General features: G+C 47.2%; 1 protein-coding gene across 1 annotated transcript in view; it reads right to left on the reverse strand.

Moving 5' to 3' along the window:
* Positions 1–759: 759 nt before the first annotated feature.
* Positions 760–19874, reverse strand: part of LOC147610801 (digalactosyldiacylglycerol synthase 2, chloroplastic-like) — a 21370-nt gene continuing 2255 nt past the window's right edge. Inside the window, exons 2-8 of the mRNA XM_086785374.1 lie at positions 6991–7748; positions 6849–6881; positions 6476–6563; positions 2980–3476; positions 2552–2818; positions 2101–2447; positions 760–1728 (exon numbers count right to left, since the gene is read on the reverse strand). Of these exons, the coding sequence (XP_086641500.1) occupies positions 1200–1728; positions 2101–2447; positions 2552–2818; positions 2980–3476; positions 6476–6563; positions 6849–6881; positions 6991–7716 (2487 nt within the window). The 5' untranslated portion in view covers positions 7717–7748 and the 3' untranslated portion in view covers positions 760–1199. The remainder of the gene's footprint in view (positions 1729–2100; positions 2448–2551; positions 2819–2979; positions 3477–6475; positions 6564–6848; positions 6882–6990; positions 7749–19874) is intronic.

Consider the following 19874-nt stretch of genomic DNA (forward strand, 5'->3'; position numbering starts at 1 on the left):
AAATCAAAAGTCCTTTCAATTTGAATGAAGATTTCACAACCTACTTAATATAAAGCAACGTAAATGGATCAATTTAAATTTTGATGATAGACTTGTAATTGACTCATGTTCAAAGATGAACTTTGGGTGCTGGACTAAAACTTGGCCATAAATGAGATCACTTCCACTACTACACAGGAACTTGTATATGTAGCAATTGCTTAGTTGCCAACCTTTGATTCACATGACATGAGAATAAAAAAGTACAATTTTTACCCCAACGTCGAAAGGATGTACAAATCTTGGTCCTTTTGGCAAACCATAGTGGTAATCTTTGAAGATGCTGAAAATAAGCAACGAACATGAAAAGTTCCTAGCACTTCCAAAAATGTGTGCACAACATATCAAATTAAAAGGCAGCTTGAAGATTAAAACATCCCAACCCAAAACTAGCAACGTCAGATCACCAACATCAAGAGTGGCAGTGTTCAGGGGAAGACAATACAAACACATGGTAACTACACAAATCCCTACATGTGAATGTGGAGATGAAAAGGCTAATCCCAGATATTTTAGTGGATACAAACTCACTAGCACGCTTATGAAACCAAGAGTGCCTTCTAAATGTGATCATAAATCCTTTCCTCGTGCACAATTAGCAACAAGAGTCTAAAGGTATGGATTTAGAGACCCATCTCCTAGTTTGGTGTTTAATTACTACTCATGGTCTTACCAATCTGGTAATAACACTAACCCCAACCCCAACAAAAAACTGGGAGGTAGAGAAAAAGATGTCTAATTAGCACAACCATATGGTCATAGTCATCGGTAGGATTCAAAGAAAAATGGGTAGTCATCTGTCAGCCACACATAGTAAGAAAGTAGGGCTTACAAGGTTTGCATGGAGGGTGCACAGCATGCAGCAACAAACACAATTTCCTACCTTCTCACTGTTGAGAAATTACCTTATCCATACCATGTGCAACCCATGTCGCACCAAATAAATGCAGGTCCTGTAACTGATACCTCTCATAACTACATGAGTATTGCTCTAATGTTATACATTTGTTTCATAAGTTTACTCTTTATACTGTACATACATTCCCGAGCTAGACACAAAACTCACAAGTTACATGAAGTTACATAAAAAATATTGCACATATTGCATTATAGTATATATAAGCTTCTAAAGGTGACTTACCAAAAATAGGCAGCCTAAATTACCAGCCATAAACCGGGCTTTCCACGGCAGGAGGCGGAAGATGGAGATCTTTACTGTGTTGTGAGTTGTAGTTCATTGTACCAGGTAACGCACCAGAAACCAACCTGGCAGCCTCATTTCCAGATGCCCAGAAATGTGCAAGAGCAAGCCCATTATCAACAAGATCCGACAAGTTTGGTAATGACCTCGATAAGGTCTTTATCTTCTTCTGAACATTGTCATCCGTTTTGATCTCTATTTTAGAGGGCTGATCCAGTTCAGCATACTCAATGAAACGATCCGTTGCTGCCTCCCAGGACAACATATACCGCTGCTCAGGTGAAAGAGGTACTGGAACAGATGCCATTGCCTGATTCACTTTTTCAACAAACTCTTGGGAGGTTTTGTACATAAAGCAGTTGGGAAAAGACCGGAAAAACTCATTTGAAGGATGGTCTGCACAGACCACGATCTTCCCCATTGCAAGTGCTTCCGCTGTAGTGGTGCAAACAACATCACTTATGCTTGGATTAATGAAAACCTTGTATCTGTTCAAATTGCAGCCAAATAAACTATCAGCAAAAACTCCTTCCAACCTATTCAACTATTCCTCCCTAGCTCAAGCCCTTCATTCAAAAAACCCAAGCCCCATGCAACACCCAATCTAGCTTCATGGTCCTGATTCTCAGATGCGTGCATGTGTAAGTAGGTGCTTCATAGTTCTGATTCTCGTACTTGAGAACGTCAGTATTGAAACATTTAGTGTATGTGGGTGAGTGTGCGTGCACATGCCAAGGGGTGGGAGTGGGTATGCATGTGTGTCCAACCGTTGAAAAAAGAGAGAGGCACACAATCGGAGCCCCACTCTCTTAAGGCTAGATAGCCATACTAGTAGAGGTGAAACATGATTGCTTGCTTACCCATGAAGTGAGGTATCTGCATGATCTCTTCCTTGATGAAACTTCAGGCTCAAGCCAAGCTTCTCAGCTTCAGCTTTCACTACTGTGGAATCCTCACCATTGCCATAGACATCCACACTAAGATTTTGCAAATCCTTTTTGTGCTTCTCTAAGAGATCAATTAGCTCTCTATAACCTTTTCCCCACACCATCTTCCCTAGGAAGTATGCACCCTTTGAGAAGTTCAAAATCCCAAGCTCGTCTGTGGAAACTCTTTGACCAATATCTAGAAATTTCGGGCCAACTCCATGGACATTACATACGATTGATTTTGGGAGCTCTTGAGTAGCAGCAGATAGCCTCAAAACCTGCATACATTCCATCAGACTTATTGGCAAAAACATTTCCAATCCAACACCTCAAAATAGAAGCACTTCTGCTATCAAACTGATTCAATTGGTGTTGGACTTACTTTGTCGCAATATATTCGTGTTACCCAATTGTTGACATGCTCCAACAAAAAGGCTTGAAATACACCGTTCTTTTCCCTCTTGACATACTCTAGGTAATTAGTATGCACTACTCCAACAACATGCCGGAACTTATTGGTCCAGCGCTTTCCATGATAGTACCAATTCAGGTGCTCTGGCTCCTCCAAAACCGCAATGTCTGCTTCTTTGTCAGGGATGAAACGAGATATATCACCTGCCGCTAAGATGCTTCTTTTTTCTTGAGAAAACTGCACTTGTGGAAAAAAAACCCCAAAAAGGCATAAAGCTTCCCATCACATAAAGAGATTTGACAAGATAGAAATGTGTAGATTATTAAAAAATTTACTTTTTGTGAGTTATACAAACACCTACACCTGGCCATTGTCTACTTGTCAGCAGCAATGCTCACCATTCCAGGGTAAAAGATCATCTTGAAGTTGGGTTTGAATCCCACCCTTGCTTCTAACCAATCACGAATATAAACCTCTTGCTCCTCTGGCGACTCAAAAACCAGATTGTTTGGATAGACAAAGCCCTGGTCTTTTTTGCACAGCCATGGAACTACCAATGTCACAATCTGCTTCCCGTTCTTGGCAAGATATGCAGCACGAAATAATGGATTTACAGCAGTCCCCGTCATCCACGGTAAGCTGGCTGTTGTTACAATTGCAACATTTCGAACCCCCTGCTCTCCATCTTTCACGACTTGTTCACCCCATAATCCACCTTTGTAATGATAACCTGTACTCTGTACTACACTTAAGATTCTTAGATCTAATTCATCAGCCGCTTTTCCTGAATCTCTTGTTGCAAGCGCATCCTCATGATTTGCTGAGGTGGAAAAAGAGCACAGCTGGCCTTTCCGTTTGCATTTCTGCAGCAAGTCACAAACCTTTTCTGCAACATCTGCCCAAAGAAACAGGTAAAACAAACCAAAAAAGCATCTGTTTGGAGGAAGGCGCAGAAAAACACAATTGAAAAACTTAAATGTCATGGTAGGCAACAACATCGTGCGATAGCTGACCCACACGGTAAATTAGCCCAAGCCCATCATTGTTAACCTAGATTCATGAAAGAATATATTGCCAAGATAGAAGAAAGCGATGAAGTCCTAAAACCTTTGACGTGGTACTCCATACCCGTATGGGATCTCTTGCAAGCTGCCCTAGTCGGTCAGCAAGGGCACATCGTGGACATTCAATTTTTTGGTAACTCTTGCAAGCCCCTGTCGTATAGCTTGCTCACAATGTAGGGTTCCCATGTATGCTTCGCCAAGTGGAAGCATTCTCTCTCTCCGAACTCAGGCCGTTAGTGAGAGTTTCAAGATTCATGGTCTCAATCTGCTTCCCCTGCCTCCCAAGAGAGTTGCCAACACCCCCCCCCCCCCCCCCCCCCCAAACCCCTGTGCAGGATCCCCTCGAAGGCAGTAGGGGCTCCAGATTCTTTGCATTCTCCCTCAATGCATTGCGATCTGCACTTATATTGTTCTCATTTCTTGTAGCAGTTGAGTTGATAGGATTTCCGCACAATGTTTTGCATGCCGCTAGATGGGCCACCTGGCATGAAACTGTCCACGTCCGTACTCGAGCAAGAAACCATCATTGCAAGTCATGGGTGGTGGGGGCTATGGCGCTAGCCCCCTCAAGGACCCACCCTCACAACCATCCTCCAGACCCTCTTCGAATCTTAGGAAGCATACGAGGAATTGTAGTAGCCCTCCTTCTGTTCCTCCACCTCCGGCTTCTTCGTCGACGACTCTGCTGCTGCTGCTTCCGCCTCCTCCATCCGACCTGCCAACTAAGCCTTTCCCAAATGACTCCTGCTCGACTTCACCCTCTTAGTGGATGTGGTGGCACCTCTCCACATGTGTATCATTCTCCACCACTCCCGTGCTACCCGCAAATGTCAGCAGAGCGGCGGTCTTCTCCTTTCCCTTGAGTGTTGTCCCCAAGCATAAGTGGGACAACGTGGATCGCACCGCACCCTTTGGGGTGAGGTTACTGGCTTCTTGCACCTTTGAGGCGACCTCATGCTTCCAAAGGCCATTGACCAAGGATGGTCAACTGCATGGATGATGCTCAAGGCCTTCGAGGTGGCTCCACTTGTTCCTTTTCTTCCACCTCACCTTTTCTGCCGAGGAGAGGGGAACCTTCCCATATATCCAAGGCTAAACTCATGCAAAATAACAAAACCCTAATTATGGCTTGCAAACCCTAATTCAGCCGCAGAAAACACAAGCTAAGGAATGCCCTAGGATGACCTAAGCTCTAATACGGTATACCATGTGACATGCATTGCGGAAGCGTGTCTATGATTAACGCTAATCCTATGTTTAGCAAACACATTGAAGACAAGGTAGACCTAATCTATCGTATATTCCAAACATGAATATGTACAATGATCTTGCTTCTTGACCTAGATCCAATTCATGCGTGCTAATCTACGTGCATACAAAAGCTTGCTGATTCCACAGCTTGGTCATGCTCTCCAGATGCTTGCCTTCTTGCCTAGAGCTGCCTCGGGCTGTCTCTATGCAGGGGTTTTTGCCAACACCTATGAGATACTTGAGAAATCTCTCTCATTTCTGCCTTTCCATGCCCTTTGACCTCCTTTATATAGGAATAGGATGGAAAGTCGTGGTCAGGTTGGTTTTGCCTTTTTTACCTAAATAATGTCCAAAAAGTCATATTTAGCCTCCAAACTGTGCCCAAAAGACGTCCCATCCATGGGTGCATGTTCCGCACACTTCTGGGTGCTTGTAAGGCCTCAAAATCAGGTCCAAATCTACCTCTAAATCTGCCCATATACTTGCTAGGAAAGATAATCACATCCATGAGCATCGGGATTAATGGATGCACATGACACGTGAAGAGCAACCGGTAACCTTTTACATAGGCATCACTAGTCATGCGCGATTCAGATCTATGTTTCAGATCTGCATTTATCATTGTATATATTCATCCATTTCAATATACAATAGTTTAGGTCTATGGTCTTCTCTATTGTGTGTTTGCCATTTTGATTACAACCATAAACTTTCAACCCCTACCCTCCTTGCTGATGTGGCATTTTCGTTTCCATTTGTGTTTCTGCCCCCTAAAGATTGCCGCTTCCATTTCCATTTCCGTTCCCATTTTCTTCAAATATGTTGTAATCTCAATCATACACACTATGCCTAACCTAGCATCCCATTTTTCATGCATATCAATTGCAAGATTTTGTTGCACTTCCACCTGCACTACCTAAAACAGGTAGAAAGCTTACTAACCTCTTTCCTTCTAAAGAATCATCACAAAGTGAGGACTTATACACAAAAGCATAGCAGGCATACTTACGAACTTTACAAAGCAGTCTATTCTTCATTGAGTCAGATAGTCTCTATAGTACTATGTTTTCAAGTTCACCACCAACTAAAAAGCTCCAGACTTACCATCCACAAGCTTGCCCCCAAGCCATTTAAAAGGCACCATTACTAGCAGACAAATCCCTGAATATCCCACTCTAGCATCCCAAACCACCACGGCATTCATCTGCACAGTTGAACTTGAAGACTTTGTCCAATTTATAATTGCCTTGTAGCCTCAGCCCTCAGCTAATGATAGCAGGTCCTAATGAGACTTGATCATACCCTTGTTTGTAAACTTAAAATCTAAGTTTACTCAAGAGTTATTTAAACATGTAGCACAAGCTGCACACTCAGCAACTGGAAGGGGGAAGAGAGAAAAACAAACAGTTATACTTGAATTAACATCCAGCAGAAACCTCACAAAACAGGCCAAGAGCGCATGCTCTCTCTCTCTCTCTCTCTCTCTCTCTCTCTCTCTCTCTCTCTTACACACACACACACACACACATGCCCATTGTGTCTTTAGTAGACGCTTAATAGAGAGAGAGATAGGAGACACCTTTCTTGACACCAAATTGATCCAGCAAAGGCTCAGATTGTCTTACAAGGTATGCCAAAAGTTCTGGCACATCAAGGGGAGCAACATCCTGGGCACAAGAAAGGGTTTCTATTAAATGCAACCAGGAGAGAGACTAACTAACAGACAGACAAATAGATGAATAGCTCTGATCAGACAGTTGACCTAAAAAAAAAGTTCAAGAAAAGTGCACAAGCTTCTGTCCAGTTTCATAAAAGAACAGAAATGAAAAACACAAGACCAAGAATAATAATGCAGAGCTCACACATCAAGCTAATTCGCAAATGCAAAAAACGAACTACAATGAAAGTGGAACAAATCGGCACAGCAGAGAAGTCCACAAATATAGATGCACCTTTCCATCCTCCAAACTTGATGGTAACAGTCTCTGCAAGTACAACAAACAAATGCATGTGTCAGAAGTGCTTAAGCACCTACTGATATTTGAACTGTGTAGAAGATATACATACACAGAAGTTATGAGGCACTGGCATTACCAAGTTTTTCTTGACATTCTCAAAAAGCTGGGTCTTCTTCAGGTTGTCAAAAAACTTAGACGGAGAGTCGCTAGCGGCAGCGGTGACCTCCAAGTCTCTCCAGCTCTCTCTCATGCGTCTTAAGGGCTCCCACTCCTTAGGAAAGGGCCTTGTCTTCTTGGAGCCCCAGTTGCTACTCTTAGAGCCTTGCCATTCACGAACAATGAGCCTTCGGTTCCTCATCACACGCTGGGTCTTCATGCCTTCAGAACCTTTTAAGTAGAAATCCTCTTCATTGACACGAGGAACAAGAGCGCGCCGCAGTAAAGACAGGTCTGGCTTGGGCTGAGTTCCGGCAGGTCTCTCCACTAGCTGATTCTGCTGATTGGCCAGATCTGGATTGGAATGAGAGAGCTGCAACTTAGATAGTGGCTTCCTCAAGAAGTCCAGGTCTTCAAAATGTGACTTGTTGAGGGCTGTGTAGAGGTTGCCGCTATCTTTGAAGTTCCTGAAGAGGCTTCCAGAAGTTTTGTTGTCTGACCGTAAATTGAGAGATGCCTTCCTGAAATTCTCGAGCTCTTTGTCAAATGAATTTGCCAGATCTGTGAATGACTTTGCCCTTGCCCTCATCCTCTTTATGTCATCATCTGCACTTTTACGAACATCCAGCCAGCTCTTGGAGATGAATGACATGGCTTTTTCGGCCATAACCGGCCCTTCCTCTAAATCCATTCCCCATGGAGCCATGGCCGATGCTTATTTGATTCAAGGTCTTTATGCTGAAACAACACAAATGGCACTTTAGGCCCTCATTTTCTCTGCGCCAACAAAGGGGACACCTACAACTCAAGGAATCAGGCAAACTTCCCTTGCCCACACTAACAAGAGCAGGAGGCCGCATCTGACCAGTGTGCAGCCACCCTCACCCATTTTTGGGCTCCACACATAATCCCTCACTAGATGGCTTGCATTTTAGGCAAAGGATTTAGTTCTTTGGTCTACCCAAACAATGTCTCCGCTATCGACAAATAGACCACACAACACATTCCTACCTTGGACGCCGCTCTATGCAACCCTCTTCAAGTAATGCCCCAAGTCGATCATCTAGCCAAGTAGCCTTAGGGCACTGCAACGCTACCGGCAACCCTCTGCCCCCTGCCTCTCCTCCTCCACACCCAGGCGGGCAGCATCGAACCCCCTCTAGCAGAAATAGCATACAGCCTCCGAGGAGGATGACTTTTGATTGCCACCAACAACACAGACGATATGACATATGGGGCACTATTCCCAGTTGTAGAGCCTGAGGTAACAATTCTTCCCAAAACCTTGTTGACTCAGCAGGATCCCACATCTCCTACTCCCATCCTCCACACAAGGGCTGGCAGGCCAATGGACCCACCCCAGCTTACTCCCAAGTGGGAACAGAACCCCCCCTCAATTCCAACCTCAATTCCAAGGTAGCCTCCCTAGATCCTACAAAGCCCACCAGGCGCACCTCGATTCAGCATTCCCCCATCCTAATGGAGACAATCATAGCCTCCTCCCCAATCTCAACGAACCAAGTGACTCCCTCGGACCAACTTTGGTGTGTCACAGCTAGGGAAAGAAGTTGTGAGCTTTGTTGGTCTCCAACTCGTGAGGATTACAGCATAGGTTTAAACAAGGAATAATGTGTCCCCCTTCCAATGTGAACACACTAAAAATGGATGTGAATCTTGCTGCCAAATAAAATCACCTGGCATTAGCCTTGCTCTGGGCCACAGCGGGATGGTCATCCTCGTAGTGCAAGTACTTGCAAACCCCCCACTTTGCTGAAAGCTGGCGTTGAAGAATACGAAGAGGTGGAGTCGTCTGTGACTTTGTGATTGGAAGAGTTTTACTAGCTTGACATAGGAGCTAGTCTCAATCGGGAGGCATTTGCATGCCTTTAGGGCACACAACACGCATGGCTGGCCTATAGGAGTTGAGCAGCACAGCACAGGCGTCTGGGACAGCCAGCAGGTGCCACACAGCAGTCGGCCTGTCTGGACACTAATCAGCAGCAGCAAAAGGGTCGTGGGCAGGTCCTCAAACAATTCTCTGAAGCATGGGCTGGCCAAGGAGAAGAAACTACAGCAGAGCATTGGGCTGAGAATCGCTGTCTACATTTTCAGTCATCTTTTGTACTTGAAATTCAACTGTAACACATTTTCTTGTACATAATATAATTCAATAGTTTAGGGCTATTATGTGTGCTGTGTTTGAATTATGTTGATCTCCACTCTTTCTATTCTCAAAACCCTAGCAACTTGGGACAAGAGCTCTACACTAGCCATGAGTATCATCTCATAGAATGTTTGCCTCTTAGGCGGCGCCTTCAACCACAGGTTCAAGATGATTGTCGAGGAGCAGCTTCAACCCGTCCTAGTCATCGACGAGACGACATGAACATGTTCTAGGTCCGAGAGCAGCATCTCACGGTGGACCACACTAAACACTATGGGAAGCTTCTTTCAAGGCCTCCCAAGATTGGACCTCTAGGGAGGCAGCCTGGAATCTGCATCTCTATCAACACCCAGCTTTCACCTCAGGTGACGAACGTTGAGAGCCTCATTCACTTGATCCCAAAAAGCGACCACCTTGAGGTGCAATAGTGGTGACCCATTGTTATGTACCTAATGTTGATCCTCTAGATTAGGTCCTAATCTGAGCAAGGTTGGGGATCCATGAGATTAGGGGGAAGGTGTCACAATACGCAGTGGAGATGATGACCAGATCCGGGAACACAAGAGCAAAACGCAATGCAGAAAAAATAACAGCACAAGAGAGAGTGGTAGAGGCGTGTAACTCTGCTCTATATACACAAGAAGATCCCGAGAATAATACAATGGTGACAAGGGGGCTGGGGGCCATTTTATATGACCCCCCTACAGCAGTCGGCCTGCTGTAGGGCAGCCGACGGGGCCTGAAGGACTCCAGGACCAGCAGCAGCATCAGTTGGCCAGCTGAGCATTGTCGGCCAGCAGCTGTGAGGTCCACGACCAGTTATACACAGTCGGCCACCTCCAGCAAGTAGACTAATGCAAGCAGCTGCAGTCGGCTACAGACAAGGACATCCTGCCACTTCAGCGCTGCCTCCCAAGCCACAGAAAAATAGGGAAAATGGGGGAAAAATACGTAGAGTGGGGAAAAATGAGAAAACACCTCATAAGGGCGGGCACACCCACAACACAGGCCCTGATGTATATGTATAGACAGGAGATGACTTCTAACACCCCCTCTCAGCTCCTGGCTGTGAAACCAACCACAGGGAGCTGGGGTGCCGCCTGAGCAAATCCTGAGATAGCGACTTCGTGAAGAGGTCCACCGTACTGTCCTCCGTCGAACAGAACTCTAGCAAGATGTCATCAGCAACGATCTGTTCACGAACAAAGTGCCTCTGGATGACCATGGGTTCCTCCAGTGGAAGCCCAATCCTGCAATGCAACCTCTGCAACCTCACCACCTCACAAGCAGCATCACAAGTAGCCCGGTACTCTGCCTCTATCGTTGACAAGGCAAAAGATGACTGCCTTTTACTGCTCCGTATAACTGCTCCTGGGCCTGAAGTAGACCTCCTCGTGTCCGGATCTCCTCCCCAAACTAAGTCACTCCAACCGTGGAGTCGGACTCCATCAATCAATCCCCCTCCTGTGTACAAGAGTCCATGATCCTTCGCATGTCGCAAAAACCACAAGATACGCAATCCTGCCTCCCAAAGAGACATCTACAACCATGAGCTCAACTACCTCACCAGGAAGTTCCCGTCCAATCTGGTGTCCATCAACCAGATCAATAAACCATACTGCTTCTTAGTCAAAGAGGCATCACACTGCTCACAAGGATCAACACCTGTTACGGTGCAAAACCAAGTCCTGGAAACCTGCTGAAGACCACGCAAGGCCTTCTGAGACCTGTAAACCACCCCTTCTGAATCCGGAACCACAAAGCCTGGAGAAACCACCTCCTTCTGCAAGTAATCAACTGCCACTTGCTTGGCTTTCCGAAAGGTCCCCGTGGAAAGAACATCCTCATCTACAGGAGTTTCTTTGTCCCGAATACTACGAGACATCAGAGCATAAGTTACCTGTTCAGTTTCCTCTGACTAACGAACACAAGTCCTCTGACTGACGAACACAAGAACCGCCAACATCAGTACTGGAAAGTTCCTGCCAACTACTACCATCTACTCGCAAGCTATCCACCATCTGGTCCTGGAAAGCCTGCACCTGTAGCGTATCCACACTTAAGTGGCCACCAGACAGCCACTCATCACAAACCTGAGGACCTGGGAGAGAGAGTGATGAAAGCTTGTAAACTCCATTCTCCACTCTGCCTTCCCAAACTACCTGGCCTGTTGCTTTGTCCCAGAGAGCAATAAAATGCTCATCAAACTCCACCCGTACGCCAGTCTTGCAAACCTGATGCACTGACAACAGATGAAAACCAAGTGACGGAACAGACAACACCTAGGAGGAATGCTTCCCCCCTCTGCCATCAAGAACTATCTCCATCCTGCCCTCACTGTGAACTGGGATAGTGGATGTATCCCCAGTAAGAATGTGACCAGAATACTTGCAGAGATCCTGTAAATCTAAACAGGAAGGAGTCATGTGCCTGGAAGCACCACTGTCTAGAATCCACTCCCGAGTATCCGTTGCGGAGAATCCTCCAACCTCCTCCCTGCCTGAAGAAAATGAAACATCGGTGTCCATCACCTCCATGTGCACAAAAGCTGGAGTCTTCATGATTGCTGCTGAGGAATCTTCACCCTTCTCGGTCTTCCGCTTGGGACACTGCCTCCAGTAGTGGCCTTTCTCACCACAATCATTACAGGTCCTCTCTGCCTTTAGTTTCTCGCGATCAGTAACGGACTTCTTCTTAGAAGACTTCTCCGATGAAGCCTTCCCTTTGCCCGTGTTACGGCCTTTCGACCGTTGGCCAGTTAAGGCCTCCAAACCTCCACCCTGAGGAGGGTTCGTGAATCGTTCCTCCTGGTCCAAGACCATGGGCACAAGCTCCTCCCACGTGATGGTACTGAGCCTGCCACTGGTAATCAAAGACGAGTAAAATGCTAAGTACTGAGAGGGCAAGTGTGACAGCAATGTTATGGCCATGTCCTCTAACGATATCTCCTTCCCATCCTGAAGAACTTCCTGCTGAAGAGCCTGCAGCTTGTTAATATGCTCCCGCATCGTCGACGACTTTGCAGGGCTCATAACCCGCATCTGTACTTCCAAGGAAATCCTCTTCATGGGCGATACCCGGTTGTAAAGAGAAGCTAAATGCTGCCATATACCTCTGGCCACCGTCATATGCTTTACATGATTGATTACCTGCAGTGTGCGGTTGAGAAAGATAAACGAACGGACCCTGGCGTTGACACGATCCCACATCTGTGCCTATGCCTCCCGGTCCCTTCGGATCGACGGTAACTCCCCTTCCTCTACTTCCAGCCGTGGAACCCCAACAACGACGAAAGGTCGTAAGACTCCAGAACAGATTCCATCATAACCTTCCATATGCCGTAGTTGTTCTCGTCCAACTGACGGTCCACCGGGAACGTGGGGAGTGTCGGGATCTTCACATGCCTCTCGGCCATCTCTAACAGATCTGCCATTGCGGGGATGTACTCTGAAAAAGGATGGGTGGGTGGGAACAAAGAAGAACTAACACCTGCAAGTGGCTGTCCAGTAAATCAGCCCGCCGTCCTCTTGCTTCTCCTCTTCCCGAACAGTCCCGTACAGTCCACCAATCAGCAACACAACAGTCCTCCTCTTGCTCACACAAATCCCAAGAACTATCTAGAGCCTAGGCTCTGATATCATGTCAGAATACGCAGCGGAGATGATGACCAGATCTGGGAACACGAGCAAAACGCAATGCAGAAAAAATAACAGCACAAGAGAGAGAGTGGTAGAGGCGTGTAACTCTGCTCTATATACACAAGAAGATCCCGAGAATAATACAATGGTGACAAGGGGGCTGGGGGCCATTTTATATGGCCCCCCTACAGCAGTCGGCCTGCTATAGGGCAGCCGATGGGGCCTGAAGGACTCCACGAGACCAGCAATAGCATCAGTCGGCCTGCTGAGCATTGTCGGCCAACAGCTGTGAGGTCCACGACTAGTTATACACAGTCGGCCACCTCCAGCAAGTAGACTAATGCAAGCAGCTATAGTCGGCTACTGACAAGGACATCCTGCCACCTCAGGGCTGCCTCCCAAGCCACAAAAAAACAGGAAAAAATGGGAGAAAAATACGGAGTGAGAAAAAATGAGAAAACACCTCATAAGGGCGGGCACACCCACAACACAGGCCCTGGTGTATATGTATAGACAGGAGATGACTTCTAACAGAAGGCTGCAAACAAGTTACAAGTGGCTAGGGTTCATTATTTGATAATCCATGGTTACTGGCTATTTACGAGACTGGATGGTTATTTATAGCAACAATAGTCACTATATAAGTCACTTATGGGTTATTGAGGTCGTACTATTATACTTGACAATTGTTTTGTGCTTGGGCCAAACTAAAGTAGTCCATTGTGTTTGGATTTGAGAGGATATTTGTAGGTCTTTCAATGAGCTACCAGGCAACCATACAGGTTGCATTCTTTAGGCATTTTGCTTGTAGTGTGTTTGGACACTTGTAGTGTGTGGGTCACAAAACTTGTTTGCAAGATCAATGTCACGTGCATCCCGCACTTGGATGCCACGTAGACATTTCTCTACAGAAGGTGCGGGACCTGGGATGGTGAACTGGTCCCATGTGAGCCCAGTCCAGGACGAGTCAGCCAGGGATCCATCTCAGTCGTACGAGGTCAGGTGTGCATTGTCCTGCACAGGAGTCCAAGGTCAAGTGTGCACTGTCCTGCACATGAAACAGTGCCAGTCTGCGCTGTGAGTCTCCCTCTAGAATGATGACAGTGGTTCTGTGTAGCTAGTATGGTACCGGATGCCAGATCACTGAGTAGATAGTGGTTAGGACAAGGGGCCAGCCCATAGGGCTACCCCGGGTCTGAGGGGGGGCATGGGAATGGTGTAGAACCACCCCCATGAGGGCCAAGAAGGCCCAGGCTGAACCCACCAGCCGTGGAGTTGCTTTAGGACAGCCCTAGGGCACAGATAAGGCAAATTCCAGGAGTTTACAGCCTTTAGATGGCTGTAGGGCATGTATGGGGCAGCCCATACAGGCTGCCCAGCCCTGGGATTGTGGACAAAAGCTGTGTCCAGCCAATCAGAAGCAGGCGCATCACTTTCACCCTGTTAGGAAAAAAAGGCAGCATTTTTTGGGATTTAATTCAGCATTTACTGCTGAATTTTCACCAGTCTTCGTGGGACATTGGTGCTGGCTGCCTGTTTTTCAGCTGGCCGACTGCTCTTGTAGGGTAGTATAAATAGGAGAGGTCCACAATCCCATCATGCATCTCATTTTTCACCAAGTGCTCAAGCAAACCAAGGGGCCAAGACAGCCAAGGGCTTGCTAACGCAAAGGGGTGAAGGATTCAGGTCAAGGGCAGGGTATTCCCAGCCAAGAAAAGGTCCAAGATTGCTGTATTTTCTTTCAGATTTTCTCATCATTCTAATAAAGCAAATACACCATCCGTGGTGGGGGCCCTACAGAGGGTAATTGGGCCCCAATACTGTGTCCTCTCCATCTCTCTCTCTCTCTCTCTCTCTCTCTCTCTCTCTGTTTTCTGCACTTCTCCTTTCAAGTGTTGTGCGTTAATTTCCCCACGAAAAGAGTGCTGAATTCTGAGTTTTGAAGTTACTGATCTTTCTCCGAAGCTTCCACATATTATAGTGGTATCAGAGCCTACTTCAAGTACAAAGATTCAGCAAAGAAAACCAGAAAATTTTTCTCACTCGTGTGGTTGGTTTTTAGACGCCGGTGGACTACCCCTTTCGGAGTGACTCCTGTCCCTCGAAGGACGGTTGGTTTTTAGCCTCCGGAAGCCTCCGGAAGTCTCCCACACAGATAGTGGATGGTCAAATTGCGTTCCGGAAAGGAATTGCATTTTCCTGCTATGGCGAGCTTCGACGACGAGAGAGACCCAGAACCATGGGACCAGAGTGCACCAGGCAGCCCAGCTAGGGCACCAGGCTTGAGTGTCACAGACATGTTCCAGCAGATGATGCGAGCAATCGCAGAACAGACCGCCAAGTTGGATGAGCAGAAGGCGCAGATCTTGGCTCTGGAGGAGCGTACCCGCCCTCCAGCGTCGCGTTTTCCATCTCCTCCTCCCTCTCCTTCCGTATCCCAGATACCAGATCCTCGTCACAGGGACCCTCTCGCGGGGTCACAGCCGCAGCCAAGCTCCTTGCTTGAGTTGCAGATGCGTGCATTGGAGATCCGACAACGAGAAGACGACGCCATGCGACGCGTGGAACACGAGCGTTACCTCAGAGCCTTGGATGCCAGATTGACACCGGTGGCGCCCTCGAATCATTTTCCCGAGAAAAAGAATTTCAGTAAGTATAATGGTAAACTCGATCCCACAACTCTTTATTCATGGTTACATCAATTTGAAGCTTACTTTGCCTGAGGAAAACAGATACTGACAAAGTGATCTTAGCTAGTTGGTACTTGGAAGGTGAGGCCATTCCTTGGTGGACTCAGTGGGCTCATGCCCACACCAGAGCAGGTATGGCAGCTTATGTGTGGGACGAGTTCGTCCGCGACCTTAAGCAATGGTTTCTACCGCCCCACTACCTTGAGCGACTTAAAAACGAGTTCAGGGGAGCGCGTCAGAACGCGCAACCAGTCCTTCAGTTCGCCAATAAAATTTCAACCTTATGTCTGCAATTAGGCTTATCTGATACGGACAAGAAAGGGCAGTTTTTGTATGGCCTGGACACGCAAATCCAATGGGAGGTGCGTATGTTTAGGCCAGCCACCTTTGAGGACGCACTCTCGCTTGCGCAGAGTGCAGAAATGAAACACAATGGTGGCAAGCCCAAGACTTCCCAGCCGGCTTCTCCCAGGGCTAACACCTCGGGGGGCAAAAGCCAGAACCAGACGGGGTCTTCCCCAGGACAGAGCCCGGGAGCCTCTGGCTCCAAGAACTCGAACAATGCGTCTAAGCTTACTCCAGACCAGAAAGCGGAGGCAGGCAAGACAGGTGGCAAGTTGAGTGCTGAGGAGCTTTCTCAGTACAAGAAGGAGGGTAGATGTTTCTTTTGTCATACAAAAGGACCTACTTCTCGGGATTGTCCAAAGAAGCCTCCAAAGGCCGCCGCCGCCTCCACAGCTTCCGTGGTGAGCTCAGCTCCCACACAGACCCCAGCAGCTAACCCTAGTTCTTCAAACCCCGGTGCTTCAGTTGGAGCAATTATTAGCCAGGAGCTCGAAGATAAGCAGAAGGGCGCCCATGACCAAGAGTATGAGCGCAACGAATTGCTCAAGTCCTTTGGCTACATAGGTGGCCAGAGAGTCGTCGTCTTGTTTGACAGCGGCAGCACAGAGGATGTGGTCACGGAACAGGCCGCTAGGCGCGCCCGTTTCGAGCTGACTCTGGTGGACAAACAGGTTGAGGGTTTTAGCACAGGTATGACAACAAGCGTCAAGTATGAAGCTCTAGGTGCTAAGTTAGTGATTCAGGGCATAGAGTTTGTGCGTGACTTTATGGTTGCCCCTCTTGTAGGAGCAGACATAATTTTGGGTATCCAGTGGTTTCACAAGTTTCTTCCTGATGTCAAGTGAGACAAGCACACGTTCCAGATCAATCGGAACGTGTCAAACACCCCGGTGACCATTAAGGGTGAGCCAGGTATTCCGAACTTTCCGCTCATAAGCCACTTGCAGGCTAAGCGAGCAGTCAGGAAAGGCGCACAGTGTGCGATGATTTACATCCAGACAGGCCAGACGGTGGCCAGTGCTTCTGAGAAGTACGCAGTTCTCCATGAAAAGTTCCAGAAGATTTTTCTTCGGGACAGCCTCCCTCCCCAGCTCCCCCCGTCCAGACCGGAGGATCACAGGATTGACCTCCTCCCAGGCTCGGAACCCCCGAGCAAGTTTCCGTATCGCCTTTCTAAGGCAATGGAATCAAAGTTGGACCGCCAACTCCAAGAATTGTTGCAAGCTGGCTTCATCCGCCCCAGCGTGTCGCCATTTGCAGCACCGATCTTGTTTGTCAAGAAGAAAGATGGGTCTTCCAGGTTGTGTGTCGATTATCGTGCACTCAACCAGCTGACTATCAAGAGCAGATTCCCGATGCCTCGAATTGACTATATTCTCGAGAGGCTGAATGGAGTAAAGGTGTTCTCAAAACTGGATTTAAAGAGTGGGTACCACCAGGTACAGATTGTCGAGGGGGACATCCCCAAGACAGCCTTCCATACAGAACGGGCCCACTATGAATTTGTGGTCATGCCATTTGGTTTGACGAACGCCCCAACTACATTTAACCGCATGATGATGCGTATTTTCCGGGAGTTGATTGGAAAGTGTGTGTTCATATTTCTGGACGACATACTCATATTTTCAGCTACAGTTGAGCAGCATGACATTGATGTGGAGAAAGTCCTTAAGTTGCTGGAAAGCAACAAGCTCTATGTCAATGAAAAGAAGTCAGAATTTTATCTGTTCCAGGTGCATTACTTGGGATATATAATTAGTGCTGAAGGCATTCGACTTGATCCGGCTAAAGTGGCCGAGATTGTTAACTGGGAAGTACCTCAGATGGCTTATGACATTAGATCATTTGTGGGTATATACCTGGCATATTCCACCCACATCGACAAGTTTTCGGATCTCTCGGCAGATCTCACCGATCTGCTAAAGGGAGTGAAAACAAGAAGGCAGAATGACTCCACGAGCGTTGGAGGCATTCCAGCACCTCAAGGTGGCTTTATCAGAAGCGCCTTGTTTAGCCCTTGCCTCGTGGGACGAACCATTTCAAGTGATCACCGATGCGAGTAACATCGCAATTCGAGGTGTATTGCAACAGAATGATCATCCAGTAGCTTACATGTCTCGTAAGTTACTGCCCGCCGAAAAGAACTACTCAGTCTATGATCGTGAACTCCTAGCAGTTCTACAAGCCTTGAAACATTGCAAACATTTCTTGTATGGCCGTGACTTCGAGGTTCGCACTGACCATCAAGCATTGCGCTGGATTCAGACGATGCCAAGTGCACAGTGGAGTGATCGACAACACCGCTAGAGTCAGATATTCCAGCAGTTCGGTGATATGATTGAGTACCTCCCAGGAAAGGCCAATCCAGTGGCCGATGCTTTGAGCAGGAAGGAACAAGTATCTACGATTCAGACCACTAGACTTGACCTTGTACTAGAGGACATGAGGCATACGTACGCGGATTCCGAGGAATTCGGTACTCAGTGGGAACAGGCATTGGATGCCACAGGACCATGCCATTTTCTGATACGCGATGGTTGGCTTTTCTACAAAGGCCGATTGTGTGTCATGAAGTCATTCAGGGCAGCTCTTCTCCATGATGCCCATGACGCCATTACAGGTGGTCATAGGGGCATGAATTCGACTCTGGAGAAATTAGAACGGCAATACTATTGGCCAAAGATAAGGCGTGATGTGTTTACATATGTACAACGCTGTGACATTTGTCAAAAGGTGAAAGCTCCTCGTGGAAAGAAGATAGGGTTGTTACAGCCCTTGCCAATTCCTCAGGGTCCTTTCCATGACATTTCGATGGACTTTGTCACAAATCTGCCTCCCAATCCGAGTAAGCGTGATAGGCAGTGCTTAACTATTGTTGATAGGTTTAGCAAATTTGTTATGCTTATTCCGTGCACGGCCAATGTGACCGCCGAGGATGTTGCCCAGCTATTCATTCGGCATTGGTACCCGATTGGCGGGATTCCTAGAACCATAGTGTCAGACCGAGATGCCAAGTTTACCAGTCATTTTTGGAGGGCATTGTTTGATAATTTTGGTACTAAGCTGAATTTTTCCAGTGCATTCCACCCACAGACAGACGGCCAAACAGAGATATACAACCAGTTGGCCTTTGATATGCTGAAGTGTTATGTCCACGATCAGTAAGGTAAGTGGGAATCGTTTTTGCCTTTAGTTCAAGCTGTTTTGAATGACTTTTTTCTTCAGCTATTGGCAGGACTCCATATGAGGCAGCGTTTGGAAGACCGTTCCAGTCGTTGTTAACCAGGACTTCGTCCGGAGGCGAACAGAGTGACGGAGTCTTACCAAGAGATTTTAGAGTCAATAAAGGACATATTGGCTAAAGCACAAGAGGCCTACACTCGACAGGCCAATAAAGACCGAAGGGATATAAAGTTTTCGGAAGGAGATTGGGTTTATCTTCGGATAATGAAGCAAAGATTGAAGCATGTGGGCAAGCGATGCCCAAAGTTGTCTTTCAAGAGCTTCGGACCTTTTCCCATCCGGAAAAAGATTAATGAGGTGTCTATGCAATTAAAGCTACCTCCGAGTTGGACTATGCACAATGTATTTCATGTCAGTTGGTTAAAGCCATATGCAGGTCCACCCCCTTCAGAGGTCAAAGACGAAGCGGAACCAGACATTGTGGATGAAGCAGAAGTAATGGTTCCAGAACAGATCCTTCTGCACCGTTTCAAGCATGGCTCAGGCCGAAGACTACGACAGTTCCTCACGAAGTTTCAGGACCGAGGAACCCATGAAGCGGTATGGCTCGACAAAGAGTTCTTCGAAGACTATCCGGCGTTATTTACGGATTATTTGGAGGCTATGCAGCTTCCGTCAAGTTAAGCAGAAGGGGATGTCACGTGCATCCCGCACTTGGATGCCACGTAGACATTTCTCTACAGAAGGTGCGGGACCTGGGATGGTAAACTGGTCCCATGTGAGCCCAGTCCGGGACGAGTCAGCCAGGGATCCATCTCAGTCGTCCGAGGTCAGGTGTGCATTG

Source organism: Cibotium barometz, chromosome 48, assembly GCF_041138505.1.
Source record: "Cibotium barometz isolate CiBa-2024 chromosome 48, ASM4113850v1, whole genome shotgun sequence".
Taxonomy (NCBI): Eukaryota; Viridiplantae; Streptophyta; class Polypodiopsida; order Cyatheales; family Cibotiaceae; genus Cibotium; species Cibotium barometz.